The sequence below is a fragment of the Aedes albopictus genome, chromosome 2 (genome assembly GCF_035046485.1).
Source record: "Aedes albopictus strain Foshan chromosome 2, AalbF5, whole genome shotgun sequence".
NCBI lineage: Eukaryota > Metazoa > Arthropoda > Insecta > Diptera > Culicidae > Aedes > Aedes albopictus.
In genome coordinates, this window is record NC_085137.1 from 354,039,408 (window position 1) to 354,056,923 (window position 17,516).

Sequence of the window (17,516 nt, forward strand, 5' to 3'; positions counted from 1 at the left end):
TGTAAAATATTACAAATTGAAACCATTTTTGTTTTCAAAATAAATTATTAAAATTTAAATGATTTTATAGGGGTCTTTGGGTTTCAAGGCTTTCTCCGCTTTGGTTTATAATGAAATACTAGGGGACTCCATCGAATTTACACAGTAGCAGTAAATGGAGGCGCACAATAACAGAGTTCTGTCGAAATCAGTTTTTCAAATGTGTTCTTTAGCCTAATGCTTTACTCTGGATCCCAGGGTTTACTAGGCATACACTGCCTGTAATCGCATACCAGTCCCATATTTGTTTGGTTTCCTATGCAGAGAAAATATAGGGAACAACTCACCTTATAGTCGTATAACATAACTAGCTCCGTCCCGTGATACCGTAGATCATCCGAACCAATACCAGGTTGTTGTGGTTGTTGTTGTTGCTGCTGCTGCTGCTGTTGCTGAGCCGTGTTTAATCCTCCATTACCAGCTAAATTATTAACACCACCATTCATCTGTGGTATGCTTGCATTCGTATCATTTGCCCCTAAATTCCCGTTTGTGTTCGGAGGGTTTCCTCCGGCAAGATTTTGCTTCGCCTGACCTTGCAGAATGTTCTCCGCAGGGTATACAAATCCGGAAGGAATGAAGCCTTCCTGTCCATCGCTTCGCACTATCCAGAACCATTCCGGATCTTCACGATTCAACACCGTCACAAATTCGCCCCGCTCGACCGAGACGTCGTTCTCGTCCCGAGCGATGAAAGTGTATAGTACAATATAACGACCGCTGGGGTCCTTTGAAAATGGCAAGAAATCAGGCTCAGAGCTAAGACTCGCCTGCGAGTGTTTCAGCGAATTGGTCAATCCAACCAACCCGGATGTGCTGTCATCAATCACGTCGATGTTGATGTCCGGTATGCCGTCAGTCAGGTCGTTATTTGCCAGCCCAACGGACACATCACGTGGCAGCTTCTTTTTGATGGCTAAATCCGCCAGCTGTGTGTTGAATGGAGCGCAGTACGAGTGCGGTATGAAGCCCTCCTGCCGGGTATCCTGACCAATAACGTATACCCAATCGTTCTCCCGGTAGAGAATGTTCACAATTTGGCCTCGTTTAACTTCCAACTCGTCGTCCACGCAAGGAGTAAAGTCATGCAACACGACCATCTTACTGTCCGGAGAAAGGCCGTGTTCCTTCTCGATGCCCACTCGGACCAGCGTTTCGATGCTGGCCGAGCCGGTGATGCGACCCATTCCATGGTTCAAACCTAAGCTGCTAGACAAGTCCTTGTCGATGTCGCTACCGATTGCTGTAGAGGAAGACAAATAAACAACGTTTTAGGAGTATCATGTATTTTGACAAAAAAGCTAAGCAGATTTTATGATTACTTATCATTGTTTATGATACCTATAAAATTATTTTACCAGGAATTCCTCAAGATTTGTTTCAGTAATTGCTCCTGGAGTTTTCCTTGTGGCTTCTTCAGAAAGTTTCTCAAAAAATTCCTCAAAAATCATCTTGTAACTGGCCATCGGGTTTCCATTTCCATCCTCATGGGATTCTTTAAGAGATTCTTTCGGAGCGGACCTGGTGTGATGGTTAGAACACTTGACTATCACGCCGAGGACCTGGTATCGAATCCTACTCCCGACACTCCTGAGTTCTTCCTTCGGAAGGGAAGTAAAGTGTGGATCCCGAGATGGACTGGCATAAGGCAATCCATGAGACAGATGCGATCAGCTGATTTTCCTTGTTTACCATGTATTTTTGACATTCGTCGATCGGGGTGACAGTTGAACACAAAGGAATTTGTTAAGCACCGAGAACACTCGACGAAAATTTGGTAAGCTGCACGCATTGGCGTAGCTAGGGGGGGGGGGGGGTTCCAGGGGTGCCTGACCCCCTAGAACAAATTTGGCACCCCCTAGAATTTTTCCTTGACAGTCACCTAAAAGTTAAAACTTCACACAATAATTCCAATATTTGTGAATGGCACATTTGAACAAAACTTAAGCACACCCGGAATTACTTAAACCAGTTGTACATTTTGGCGTTTTGGATATTGGTAGGAACAATCAACATACTTATCCATACATTGCTCCAGAAATAACTCTATCCATTTATACAGTGATTTCTCTAGGCTTACTTTATGGATTCCTCCCGATATTTCTTCAACAAACTTCCCTTAGCTTTCTCTAGACAGTCCTGATGGGGTTGTACATACTAGAAATTTCTGCAGAGATTAATCCAGTAATTTGTCCTAGGGTTTCTTTGGAAATTCTTACTATGATACTTTTCGGAGTTCTCCTAGGGATTCCTCTAAAAATTTCTATAAGGATTTCTTGATGAATTCTTGGTGGGACAAGACAATCTCCTGGGATCCTTCCAGAAGTTCTTCCAGGAATTCCTATGGAGATTTTATTCAGAGATTCTTCCAAAAATTCTTCATGGAATTCCTCCAAGAGCTTATATTGGCCTGCCTCCGGGAATTGGCTTTTTAGGGGTGTTAATATAATTCCATATTCTGAATTCAGACACGAATGCCACTTTAGTGGTAAAGTGTCTTAAATATATAGTAATAATAATAATATTCTGAATCTACCCGTCAAACTGAGCCGAAAACCAAATTTTCATAAATTTTGTAGCCCAGGGACCTTTTAAAAAATTCAATTGAAGTTTGTATGGAGGCAATTTGTCGAATCACCCGTCGTTCCATTTTGTACTGGGCGGAACTGTCAAGCTGTTGCCCAGCTGTCAAAATGTGATGTAAAAAATCTCTTTGAAATTGATCAAAGGTGTCAAAATGAAGTTTAAACGGAAAAAAATTATAGTGGCCCAGGAAAAGGCGCTCTTTCGTAATAATTAAAAAATCGATACATTTTTCAAAATTTAAAAACTCAATTGTGGCTAGGATGCCACAAACAACTCCTACTGTGTTTCTTCCAGCAATTTCTCTTAGAACTCCTTCAAAAATTCTCACTATGGTACCTTCAGGAATTCTACTAGGGAAGTTCTTCCGGAAAATCTACCTGGGATTTTTCTGAAAATCAGGCAAGCTTCCTGGTATTCTTGCAGAAATTCTTTCGGTTGTTTAACCAGGGATTTCTTCAAGGATTCATTCAGGAATTCCTCCAGAGATTTTATCCAAAGATTCCTCCAGAAATTCATTATGGAGTTCCTGCGGAAACTCCTTTTGGCCTTCCTCAAAGAATACCTCATCAACTCCTCCTGCGGTTCTTCCAGCAATTTCTCTAGAAATTCGTACTATGATACGTACAGAAATTCTTTCTAGTGATTCCTATCCTAGCATTATGGCTGGAATTCTTCTGGGAAATCTTCCTAAGATTCCTTCAGAAATTCCTCCTTCGATTCCTTCATGGCCTTTTCTATTGATTCTTCATTCAGAATACCCCGGTAGAGGTATGCAGGAACTTCTCTAAATATTCCAAGGATTATTTTCTTTGGATACCCCAAGGCATTCCTATAAGGGTTTTTATAGAAATTTCTGCATATGAAGTTTCTACTAGCAATTCCTTCTAGGATTTCTGCTGAGATTTCTACAATGATACATCCCAGAATGCCTCTAAGAATACCTCCCGATATTTTTCATGTGATTTCTTCAGAAGCTCTCCAGGAATTTTTATCCAAAACATTTTATCCAAGGATTCTTCCATAAATTTCTCATGGGACTCCTCCAGGAACTCCTCTTGGCCTTTCTTCAGGAATTTCAGCTGGATTTCTCAAGCTATTCCTGGTGTGGTTCTTCCAGAAATTCCTCCTAGGACTCCTCTAGAAATTCTTACTTCCCGGATTTTTTAGGGATTTTTCTAAGAATTTCTCCAGGGATTCATTCGGAAACTTGCAGGGATTATTCAGAGCAATCTCCTTTGCCAGAGCCTTGTAGAAGTACCTTCGGTATTTCCTCCTGGGAATCTTAAAGGATTTTTTCCTGGGGTTTCTTCAAATATTTCTCATTAGATTTCTCCAGGAACTGCTCTTGACTTTCATCCAGGAATTCCTCCTGGGATTCCATAAGGAATTCCTGCTGCTTCTAATGTTTCAGGAGTGCCTCCTAGACCTCCTCCACAAATTTTTACTGTGATACTTGCAGCAATCCCTCTAGGGATTTCTCCTGGCATTCTTGCTGGGATTCTTCTATGCAGTTTTCCTCGGATACTTCCAGAAATGTCTTTGATTATTCCAGGGATATTTCTAAAGACTCATCCAGGAAGTCCTCTTGAGTTTTTATTCATGGATTACTCTAGAAATTTATCATGGTATTTCAACTGGACAGTGGTGGGCACGCTTTCCGTTAACCGTTAATACATTTTTGATACACATTTGCCTCAATTTTCGCCAAGGTCACTTAAAAGTTCACTTTAAATGTTCTCCAATCAGCAAGTGAGGTATACGTTTAAACTGAGGTAAAAAAGATTAATTTGAACTTAAAGTTTTCGAGTTATTGAGTGGCAAACGCAATTTAACGGTTAACGGATAGTTGTCATTAACCGTCAACCGTTAAATTGCGTTCGTCTCTCAATAACTCGAAAACTAAAAGTTCAAATTGATTTTTTCCAAATCAATAGAAAGGTACACCTTACTTGCAGATTGGAGATCATTGATAGTGAACTTTTAAGTGACCTTTGCGGAAATAGAGGCAAATGTTCGTCCGAAATGTGTTAACGGTTAACGGTTAACGAAATGTGTTAACGGTTCTTTGGAACACCTCTCGGCCTTCTTCAAGGAATTCCAGCTGAAGGAATCCCAAAAGAAATCTCTAGAGAAATCCCTAAACAAATTTCGGGAATAGGGTCTGGGACCATTTGGGCAGGAGCACCTATTTTGGGCACTTGCTGCTATAACTCAGTCAATTTCAACCGATTGACTTGAATTTTTGCACATGGCTAGATACTGTGCGTATCTGATCGTGTCTCAAAAATAAAGTCAATCGGTTTAAAATTAACTGAGTTATAGCAACAAGTGCCCAAAATAGGTGCTCCTGCCCAAATGGTCCCAGACCCTAGTTGGAATTTCCTGAGAAATCTCAGGAGGTATTCCTAGAGAAATCTGTAGTGAAATCCTATAGGAATGTGACGGAAAAACTAGTAAATTGAGAAATGAATTTGTAAAACAAAACCGCGTTCTGATGGTATTCGAACGACTTTGTTTACTCGCTGGACCAGTGGTGTCATCGTGGTTACTCCAAGTTACTCACTGAGTAACCAGCTCTTCAGTTCAAAAAAATATTTTTTTTTTCAGGATGCAAAATATAATAAAATACCAATTTTGGTTATTTTGGGTGCACACTGTTATCGCCCTGACCACATCAGTTTTAGTGAATATGGATTTTTAAACAATTCGACATTCTGGACCGCCCCCTCAGGAAGCGAAATATTATAAAATGCCAATTTTGGTTATTTTGGGTGCACACTGTTATCGCCCTGACCACATCAGTTTTAGTGAATATGGATTTTTAAACAATTCGACATTCTGGACCGCCCCCTCAGGAAGCGAAATATTATAAAATGCCAATTTTGGTTATTTTGGGTGCACACTGTTAACGCCCTGACCACATCAGTTTTAGTGAATATGGATTTTTAAACAATTCGACATTCTGGACCGCCCCCTCAGGAAGCGAAATATTATAAAATGCCAATTTTGGTTATTTTGGGTGCACACTGTTATCGCCCTGACCACATCAGTTTTAGTGAATATGGATTTTTAAACAATTCGACATTCTGGACCGCCCCCTCAGGAAGCGAAATATTATAAAATGCCAATTTTGGTTATTTTGGGTGCACACTGTTATCGCCCTGACCACATCAGTTTTAGTGAATATGGATTTTTAAACAATTCGACATTCTGGACCGCCCCCTCAGGAAGCGAAATATTATAAAATGCCAATTTTGGTTATTTTGGGTGCACACTGTTATCGCCCTGACCACATCAGTTTTAGTGAATATGGATTTTTAAACAATTCGACATTCTGGACCGCCCCCTCAGGAAGCGAAATATTATAAAATGCCAATTTTGGTTATTTTGGGTGCACACTGTTATCGCCCTGACCACATCAGTTTTAGTGAATATGGATTTTTAAACAATTCGACATTCTGGACCGCCCCCTCAGGAAGCGAAATATTATAAAATGCCAATTTTGGTTATTTTGGGTGCACACTGTTAACGCCCTGACCACATCAGTTTTAGTGAATATGGATTTTTAAACAATTCGACATTCTGGACCGCCCCCTCAGGAAGCGAAATATTATAAAATGCCAATTTTGGTTATTTTGGGTGCACACTGTTATCGCCCTGACCACATCAGTTTTAGTGAATATGGATTTTTAAACAATTCGACATTCTGGACCGCCCCCTCAGGAAGCGAAATATTATAAAATGCCAATTTTGGTTATTTTGGGTGCACACTGTTATCGCCCTGACCACATCAGTTTTAGTGAATATGGATTTTTAAACAATTCGACATTCTGGACCGCCCCCTCAGGAAGCGAAATATTATAAAATGCCAATTTTGGTTATTTTGGGTGCACACTGTTATCGCCCTGACCACATCAGTTTTAGTGAATATGGATTTTTAAACAATTCGACATTCTGGACCGCCCCCTCAGGAAGCGAAATATTATAAAATGCCAATTTTGGTTATTTTGGGTGCACACTGTTAACGCCCTGACCACATCAGTTTTAGTGAATATGGATTTTTAAACAATTCCACATTCTGGACCGCCCCCTCAGGAAGCGAAATATTATAAAATGCCAATTTTGGTTATTTTGGGTGCACACTGTTAACGCCCTGACCACATCAGTTTTAGTGAATATGGATTTTTAAACAATTCGACATTCTGGACCGCCCCCTCAGGAAGCGAAATATTATAAAATGCCAATTTTGGTTATTTTGGGTGCACACTGTTAACGCCCTGACCACATCAGTTTTAGTGAATATGGATTTTTAAACAATTCGACATTCTGGACCGCCCCCTCAGGAAGCGAAATATTATAAAATGCCAATTTTGGTTATTTTGGGTGCACACTGTTATCGCCCTGACCACATCAGTTTTAGTGAATATGGATTTTTAAACAATTCGACATTCTGGACCGCCCCCTCAGGAAGCGAAATATTATAAAATGCCAATTTTGGTTATTTTGGGTGCACACTGTTAACGCCCTGACCACATCAGTTTTAGTGAATATGGATTTTTAAACAATTCGACATTCTGGACCGCCCCCTCAGGAAGCGAAATATTATAAAATGCCAATTTTGGTTATTTTGGGTGCACACTGTTAACGCCCTGACCACATCAGTTTTAGTGAATATGGATTTTTAAACAATTCGACATTCTGGACCGCCCCCTCAGGAAGCGAAATATTATAAAATGCCAATTTTGGTTATTTTGGGTGCACACTGTTATCGCCCTGACCACATCAGTTTTAGTGAATATGGATTTTTAAACAATTCGACATTCTGGACCGCCCCCTCGGGCAGTGGTGTCATCGTGGTTACTCCAAGTTACTCACTGAGTAACCAGCTCTTCAGTTCAAAAAAATATTTTTTTTTTCAGGATGCAAAATATAATAAAATACCAATTTTGGTTATTTTGGGTGCACACTGTTATCGCCCTGACCACATCAGTTTTAGTGAATATGGATTTTTAAACAATTCGACATTCTGGACCGCCCCCTCAGGAAGCGAAATATTATAAAATGCCAATTTTGGTTATTTTGGGTGCACACTGTTATCGCCCTGACCACATCAGTTTTAGTGAATATGGATTTTTAAACAATTCGACATTCTGGACCGCCCCCTCAGGAAGCGAAATATTATAAAATGCCAATTTTGGTTATTTTGGGTGCACACTGTTATCGCCCTGACCACATCAGTTTTAGTGAATATGGATTTTTAAACAATTCGACATTCTGGACCGCCCCCTCAGGAAGCGAAATATTATAAAATGCCAATTTTGGTTATTTTGGGTGCACACTGTTATCGCCCTGACCACATCAGTTTTAGTGAATATGGATTTTTAAACAATTCGACATTCTGGACCGCCCCCTCAGGAAGCGAAATATTATAAAATGCCAATTTTGGTTATTTTGGGTGCACACTGTTATCGCCCTGACCACATCAGTTTTAGTGAATATGGATTTTTAAACAATTCGACATTCTGGACCGCCCCCTCAGGAAGCGAAATATTATAAAATGCCAATTTTGGTTATTTTGGGTGCACACTGTTATCGCCCTGACCACATCAGTTTTAGTGAATATGGATTTTTAAACAATTCGACATTCTGGACCGCCCCCTCAGGAAGCGAAATATTATAAAATGCCAATTTTGGTTATTTTGGGTGCACACTGTTATCGCCCTGACCACATCAGTTTTAGTGAATATGGATTTTTAAACAATTCGACATTCTGGACCGCCCCCTCAGGAAGCGAAATATTATAAAATGCCAATTTTGGTTATTTTGGGTGCACACTGTTAACGCCCTGACCACATCAGTTTTAGTGAATATGGATTTTTAAACAATTCGACATTCTGGACCGCCCCCTCAGGAAGCGAAATATTATAAAATGCCAATTTTGGTTATTTTGGGTGCACACTGTTAACGCCCTGACCACATCAGTTTTAGTGAATATGGATTTTTAAACAATTCGACATTCTGGACCGCCCCCTCAGGAAGCGAAATATTATAAAATGCCAATTTTGGTTATTTTGGGTGCACACTGTTATCGCCCTGACCACATCAGTTTTAGTGAATATGGATTTTTAAACAATTCGACATTCTGGACCGCCCCCTCAGGAAGCGAAATATTATAAAATGCCAATTTTGGTTATTTTGGGTGCACACTGTTATCGCCCTGACCACATCAGTTTTAGTGAATATGGATTTTTAAACAATTCGACATTCTGGACCGCCCCCTCGGGCAGTGGTGTCATCGTGGTTACTCCAAGTTACTCACTGAGTAACCAGCTCTTCAGTTCAAAAAAATATTTTTTTTTTCAGGATGCAAAATATAATAAAATACCAATTTTGGTTATTTTGGGTGCACACTGTTATCGCCCTGACCACATCAGTTTTAGTGAATATGGATTTTTAAACAATTCGACATTCTGGACCGCCCCCTCAGGAAGCGAAATATTATAAAATGCCAATTTTGGTTATTTTGGGTGCACACTGTTATCGCCCTGACCACATCAGTTTTAGTGAATATGGATTTTTAAACAATTCGACATTCTGGACCGCCCCCTCGGGCAGTGGTGTCATCGTGGTTACTCCAAGTTACTCACTGAGTAACCAGCTCTTCAGTTCAAAAAAATATTTTTTTTTTCAGGATGCAAAATATAATAAAATACCAATTTTGGTTATTTTGGGTGCACACTGTTAACGCCCTGACCACATCAGTTTTAGTGAATATGGATTTTTAAACAATTCCACATTCTGGACCGCCCCCTCAGGAAGCGAAATATTATAAAATGCCAATTTTGGTTATTTTGGGTGCACACTGTTATCGCCCTGACCACATCAGTTTTAGTGAATATGGATTTTTAAACAATTCGACATTCTGGACCGCCCCCTCAGGAAGCGAAATATTATAAAATGCCAATTTTGGTTATTTTGGGTGCACACTGTTAACGCCCTGACCACATCAGTTTTAGTGAATATGGATTTTTAAACAATTCGACATTCTGGACCGCCCCCTCAGGAAGCGAAATATTATAAAATGCCAATTTTGGTTATTTTGGGTGCACACTGTTATCGCCCTGACCACATCAGTTTTAGTGAATATGGATTTTTAAACAATTCGACATTCTGGACCGCCCCCTCGGGCAGTGGTGTCATCGTGGTTACTCCAAGTTACTCACTGAGTAACCAGCTCTTCAGTTCAAAAAAATATTTTTTTTCAGGATGCAAAATATAATAAAATACCAATTTTGGTTATTTTGGGTGCACACTGTTAACGCCCTGACCACATCAGTTTTAGTGAATATGGATTTTTAAACAATTCCACATTCTGGACCGCCCCCTCAGGAAGCGAAATATTATAAAATGCCAATTTTGGTTATTTTGGGTGCACACTGTTATCGCCCTGACCACATCAGTTTTAGTGAATATGGATTTTTAAACAATTCGACATTCTGGACCGCCCCCTCGGGCAGTGGTGTCATCGTGGTTACTCCAAGTTACTCACTGAGTAACCAGCTCTTCAGTTCAAAAAAATATTTTTTTTCAGGATGCAAAATATAATAAAATACCAATTTTGGTTATTTTGGGTGCACACTGTTAACGCCCTGACCACATCAGTTTTAGTGAATATGGATTTTTAAACAATTCCACATTCTGGACCGCCCCCTCAGGAAGCGAAATATTATAAAATGCCAATTTTGGTTATTTTGGGTGCACACTGTTATCGCCCTGACCACATCAGTTTTAGTGAATATGGATTTTTAAACAATTCGACATTCTGGACCGCCCCCTCAGGAAGCGAAATATTATAAAATGCCAATTTTGGTTATTTTGGGTGCACACTGTTAACGCCCTGACCACATCAGTTTTAGTGAATATGGATTTTTAAACAATTCGACATTCTGGACCGCCCCCTCAGGAAGCGAAATATTATAAAATGCCAATTTTGGTTATTTTGGGTGCACACTGTTATCGCCCTGACCACATCAGTTTTAGTGAATATGGATTTTTAAACAATTCGACATTCTGGACCGCCCCCTCAGGAAGCGAAATATTATAAAATGCCAATTTTGGTTATTTTGGGTGCACACTGTTATCGCCCTGACCACATCAGTTTTAGTGAATATGGATTTTTAAACAATTCGACATTCTGGACCGCCCCCTCAGGAAGCGAAATATTATAAAATGCCAATTTTGGTTATTTTGGGTGCACACTGTTATCGCCCTGACCACATCAGTTTTAGTGAATATGGATTTTTAAACAATTCGACATTCTGGACCGCCCCCTCAGGAAGCGAAATATTATAAAATGCCAATTTTGGTTATTTTGGGTGCACACTGTTATCGCCCTGACCACATCAGTTTTAGTGAATATGGATTTTTAAACAATTCGACATTCTGGACCGCCCCCTCAGGAAGCGAAATATTATAAAATGCCAATTTTGGTTATTTTGGGTGCACACTGTTATCGCCCTGACCACATCAGTTTTAGTGAATATGGATTTTTAAACAATTCGACATTCTGGACCGCCCCCTCGGGCAGTGGTGTCATCGTGGTTACTCCAAGTTACTCACTGAGTAACCAGCTCTTCAGTTCAAAAAAATATTTTTTTTTTCAGGATGCAAAATATAATAAAATACCAATTTTGGTTATTTTGGGTGCACACTGTTATCGCCCTGACCACATCAGTTTTAGTGAATATGGATTTTTAAACAATTCGACATTCTGGACCGCCCCCTCAGGAAGCGAAATATTATAAAATGCCAATTTTGGTTATTTTGGGTGCACACTGTTATCGCCCTGACCACATCAGTTTTAGTGAATATGGATTTTTAAACAATTCGACATTCTGGACCGCCCCCTCAGGAAGCGAAATATTATAAAATGCCAATTTTGGTTATTTTGGGTGCACACTGTTATCGCCCTGACCACATCAGTTTTAGTGAATATGGATTTTTAAACAATTCGACATTCTGGACCGCCCCCTCAGGAAGCGAAATATTATAAAATGCCAATTTTGGTTATTTTGGGTGCACACTGTTATCGCCCTGACCACATCAGTTTTAGTGAATATGGATTTTTAAACAATTCGACATTCTGGACCGCCCCCTCAGGAAGCGAAATATTATAAAATGCCAATTTTGGTTATTTTGGGTGCACACTGTTAACGCCCTGACCACATCAGTTTTAGTGAATATGGATTTTTAAACAATTCGACATTCTGGACCGCCCCCTCAGGAAGCGAAATATTATAAAATGCCAATTTTGGTTATTTTGGGTGCACACTGTTATCGCCCTGACCACATCAGTTTTAGTGAATATGGATTTTTAAACAATTCGACATTCTGGACCGCCCCCTCAGGAAGCGAAATATTATAAAATGCCAATTTTGGTTATTTTGGGTGCACACTGTTATCGCCCTGACCACATCAGTTTTAGTGAATATGGATTTTTAAACAATTCGACATTCTGGACCGCCCCCTCAGGAAGCGAAATATTATAAAATGCCAATTTTGGTTATTTTGGGTGCACACTGTTATCGCCCTGACCACATCAGTTTTAGTGAATATGGATTTTTAAACAATTCGACATTCTGGACCGCCCCCTCAGGAAGCGAAATATTATAAAATGCCAATTTTGGTTATTTTGGGTGCACACTGTTAACGCCCTGACCACATCAGTTTTAGTGAATATGGATTTTTAAACAATTCGACATTCTGGACCGCCCCCTCAGGAAGCGAAATATTATAAAATGCCAATTTTGGTTATTTTGGGTGCACACTGTTATCGCCCTGACCACATCAGTTTTAGTGAATATGGATTTTTAAACAATTCGACATTCTGGACCGCCCCCTCAGGAAGCGAAATATTATAAAATGCCAATTTTGGTTATTTTGGGTGCACACTGTTATCGCCCTGACCACATCAGTTTTAGTGAATATGGATTTTTAAACAATTCGACATTCTGGACCGCCCCCTCAGGAAGCGAAATATTATAAAATGCCAATTTTGGTTATTTTGGGTGCACACTGTTATCGCCCTGACCACATCAGTTTTAGTGAATATGGATTTTTAAACAATTCGACATTCTGGACCGCCCCCTCAGGAAGCGAAATATTATAAAATGCCAATTTTGGTTATTTTGGGTGCACACTGTTATCGCCCTGACCACATCAGTTTTAGTGAATATGGATTTTTAAACAATTCGACATTCTGGACCGCCCCCTCAGGAAGCGAAATATTATAAAATGCCAATTTTGGTTATTTTGGGTGCACACTGTTATCGCCCTGACCACATCAGTTTTAGTGAATATGGATTTTTAAACAATTCGACATTCTGGACCGCCCCCTCAGGAAGCGAAATATTATAAAATGCCAATTTTGGTTATTTTGGGTGCACACTGTTAACGCCCTGACCACATCAGTTTTAGTGAATATGGATTTTTAAACAATTCGACATTCTGGACCGCCCCCTCAGGAAGCGAAATATTATAAAATGCCAATTTTGGTTATTTTGGGTGCACACTGTTATCGCCCTGACCACATCAGTTTTAGTGAATATGGATTTTTAAACAATTCGACATTCTGGACCGCCCCCTCAGGAAGCGAAATATTATAAAATGCCAATTTTGGTTATTTTGGGTGCACACTGTTATCGCCCTGACCACATCAGTTTTAGTGAATATGGATTTTTAAACAATTCGACATTCTGGACCGCCCCCTCAGGAAGCGAAATATTATAAAATGCCAATTTTGGTTATTTTGGGTGCACACTGTTAACGCCCTGACCACATCAGTTTTAGTGAATATGGATTTTTAAACAATTCGACATTCTGGACCGCCCCCTCAGGAAGCGAAATATTATAAAATGCCAATTTTGGTTATTTTGGGTGCACACTGTTATCGCCCTGACCACATCAGTTTTAGTGAATATGGATTTTTAAACAATTCGACATTCTGGACCGCCCCCTCAGGAAGCGAAATATTATAAAATGCCAATTTTGGTTATTTTGGGTGCACACTGTTATCGCCCTGACCACATCAGTTTTAGTGAATATGGATTTTTAAACAATTCGACATTCTGGACCGCCCCCTCAGGAAGCGAAATATTATAAAATGCCAATTTTGGTTATTTTGGGTGCACACTGTTATCGCCCTGACCACATCAGTTTTAGTGAATATGGATTTTTAAACAATTCGACATTCTGGACCGCCCCCTCAGGAAGCGAAATATTATAAAATGCCAATTTTGGTTATTTTGGGTGCACACTGTTAACGCCCTGACCACATCAGTTTTAGTGAATATGGATTTTTAAACAATTCGACATTCTGGACCGCCCCCTCAGGAAGCGAAATATTATAAAATGCCAATTTTGGTTATTTTGGGTGCACACTGTTAACGCCCTGACCACATCAGTTTTAGTGAATATGGATTTTTAAACAATTCGACATTCTGGACCGCCCCCTCAGGAAGCGAAATATTATAAAATGCCAATTTTGGTTATTTTGGGTGCACACTGTTATCGCCCTGACCACATCAGTTTTAGTGAATATGGATTTTTAAACAATTCGACATTCTGGACCGCCCCCTCAGGAAGCGAAATATTATAAAATGCCAATTTTGGTTATTTTGGGTGCACACTGTTATCGCCCTGACCACATCAGTTTTAGTGAATATGGATTTTTAAACAATTCGACATTCTGGACCGCCCCCTCAGGAAGCGAAATATTATAAAATGCCAATTTTGGTTATTTTGGGTGCACACTGTTATCGCCCTGACCACATCAGTTTTAGTGAATATGGATTTTTAAACAATTCGACATTCTGGACCGCCCCCTCGGGCAGTGGTGTCATCGTGGTTACTCCAAGTTACTCACTGAGTAACCAGCTCTTCAGTTCAAAAAAATATTTTTTTTTTCAGGATGCAAAATATAATAAAATACCAATTTTGGTTATTTTGGGTGCACACTGTTATCGCCCTGACCACATCAGTTTTAGTGAATATGGATTTTTAAACAATTCGACATTCTGGACCGCCCCCTCAGGAAGCGAAATATTATAAAATGCCAATTTTGGTTATTTTGGGTGCACACTGTTATCGCCCTGACCACATCAGTTTTAGTGAATATGGATTTTTAAACAATTCGACATTCTGGACCGCCCCCTCAGGAAGCGAAATATTATAAAATGCCAATTTTGGTTATTTTGGGTGCACACTGTTATCGCCCTGACCACATCAGTTTTAGTGAATATGGATTTTTAAACAATTCGACATTCTGGACCGCCCCCTCAGGAAGCGAAATATTATAAAATGCCAATTTTGGTTATTTTGGGTGCACACTGTTATCGCCCTGACCACATCAGTTTTAGTGAATATGGATTTTTAAACAATTCGACATTCTGGACCGCCCCCTCAGGAAGCGAAATATTATAAAATGCCAATTTTGGTTATTTTGGGTGCACACTGTTAACGCCCTGACCACATCAGTTTTAGTGAATATGGATTTTTAAACAATTCCACATTCTGGACCGCCCCCTCAGGAAGCGAAATATTATAAAATGCCAATTTTGGTTATTTTGGGTGCACACTGTTAACGCCCTGACCACATCAGTTTTAGTGAATATGGATTTTTAAACAATTCGACATTCTGGACCGCCCCCTCGGGCAGTGGTGTCATCGTGGTTACTCCAAGTTACTCACTGAGTAACCAGCTCTTCAGTTCAAAAAAATATTTTTTTTCAGGATGCAAAATATAATAAAATACCAATTTTGGTTATTTTGGGTGCACACTGTTAACGCCCTGACCACATCAGTTTTAGTGAATATGGATTTTTAAACAATTCGACATTCTGGACCGCCCCCTCAGGAAGCGAAATATTATAAAATGCCAATTTTGGTTATTTTGGGTGCACACTGTTAACGCCCTGACCACATCAGTTTTAGTGAATATGGATTTTTAAACAATTCGACATTCTGGACCGCCCCCTCGGGCAGTGGTGTCATCGTGGTTACTCCAAGTTACTCACTGAGTAACCAGCTCTTCAGTTCAAAAAAATATTTTTTTTCAGGATGCAAAATATAATAAAATACCAATTTTGGTTATTTTGGGTGCACACTGTTAACGCCCTGACCACATCAGTTTTAGTGAATATGGATTTTTAAACAATTCGACATTCTGGACCGCCCCCTCAGGAAGCGAAATATTATAAAATGCCAATTTTGGTTATTTTGGGTGCACACTGTTAACGCCCTGACCACATCAGTTTTAGTGAATATGGATTTTTAAACAATTCGACATTCTGGACCGCCCCCTCGGGCAGTGGTGTCATCGTGGTTACTCCAAGTTACTCACTGAGTAACCAGCTCTTCAGTTCAAAAAAATATTTTTTTTCAGGATGCAAAATATAATAAAATACCAATTTTGGTTATTTTGGGTGCACACTGTTAACGCCCTGACCACATCAGTTTTAGTGAATATGGATTTTTAAACAATTCGACATTCTGGACCGCCCCCTCAGGAAGCGAAATATTATAAAATGCCAATTTTGGTTATTTTGGGTGCACACTGTTAACGCCCTGACCACATCAGTTTTAGTGAATATGGATTTTTAAACAATTCGACATTCTGGACCGCCCCCTCAGGAAGCGAAATATTATAAAATGCCAATTTTGGTTATTTTGGGTGCACACTGTTAACGCCCTGACCACATCAGTTTTAGTGAATATGGATTTTTAAACAATTCGACATTCTGGACCGCCCCCTCAGGAAGCGAAATATTATAAAATGCCAATTTTGGTTATTTTGGGTGCACACTGTTATCGCCCTGACCACATCAGTTTTAGTGAATATGGATTTTTAAACAATTCGACATTCTGGACCGCCCCCTCGGGCAGTGGTGTCATCGTGGTTACTCCAAGTTACTCACTGAGTAACCAGCTCTTCAGTTCAAAAAAATATTTTTTTTTTCAGGATGCAAAATATAATAAAATACCAATTTTGGTTATTTTGGGTGCACACTGTTAACGCCCTGACCACATCAGTTTTAGTGAATATGGATTTTTAAACAATTCCACATTCTGGACCGCCCCCTCAGGAAGCGAAATATTATAAAATGCCAATTTTGGTTATTTTGGGTGCACACTGTTATCGCCCTGACCACATCAGTTTTAGTGAATATGGATTTTTAAACAATTCGACATTCTGGACCGCCCCCTCAGGAAGCGAAATATTATAAAATGCCAATTTTGGTTATTTTGGGTGCACACTGTTAACGCCCTGACCACATCAGTTTTAGTGAATATGGATTTTTAAACAATTCGACATTCTGGACCGCCCCCTCAGGAAGCGAAATATTATAAAATGCCAATTTTGGTTATTTTGGGTGCACACTGTTATCGCCCTGACCACATCAGTTTTAGTGAATATGGATTTTTAAACAATTCGACATTCTGGACCGCCCCCTCAGGAAGCGAAATATTATAAAATGCCAATTTTGGTTATTTTGGGTGCACACTGTTAACGCCCTGACCACATCAGTTTTAGTGAATATGGATTTTTAAACAATTCGACATTCTGGACCGCCCCCTCAGGAAGCGAAATATTATAAAATGCCAATTTTGGTTATTTTGGGTGCACACTGTTAACGCCCTGACCACATCAGTTTTAGTGAATATGGATTTTTAAACAATTCGACATTCTGGACCGCCCCCTCAGGAAGCGAAATATTATAAAATGCCAATTTTGGTTATTTTGGGTGCACACTGTTAACGCCCTGACCACATCAGTTTTAGTGAATATGGATTTTTAAACAATTCGACATTCTGGACCGCCCCCTCAGGAAGCG

General features: G+C 39.7%; 1 protein-coding gene across 1 annotated transcript in view; it reads right to left on the reverse strand.

Moving 5' to 3' along the window:
- Positions 1-17,516, reverse strand: part of LOC115263138 (SH3 domain-containing protein Dlish) — a 30,905-nt gene that overhangs the window by 441 nt on the left and 12,948 nt on the right. Inside the window, exon 2 of the mRNA XM_062852755.1 lies at positions 327-1,282. Coding sequence (XP_062708739.1) covers positions 327-1,282 — 956 coding nt within the window. The remainder of the gene's footprint in view (positions 1-326; positions 1,283-17,516) is intronic.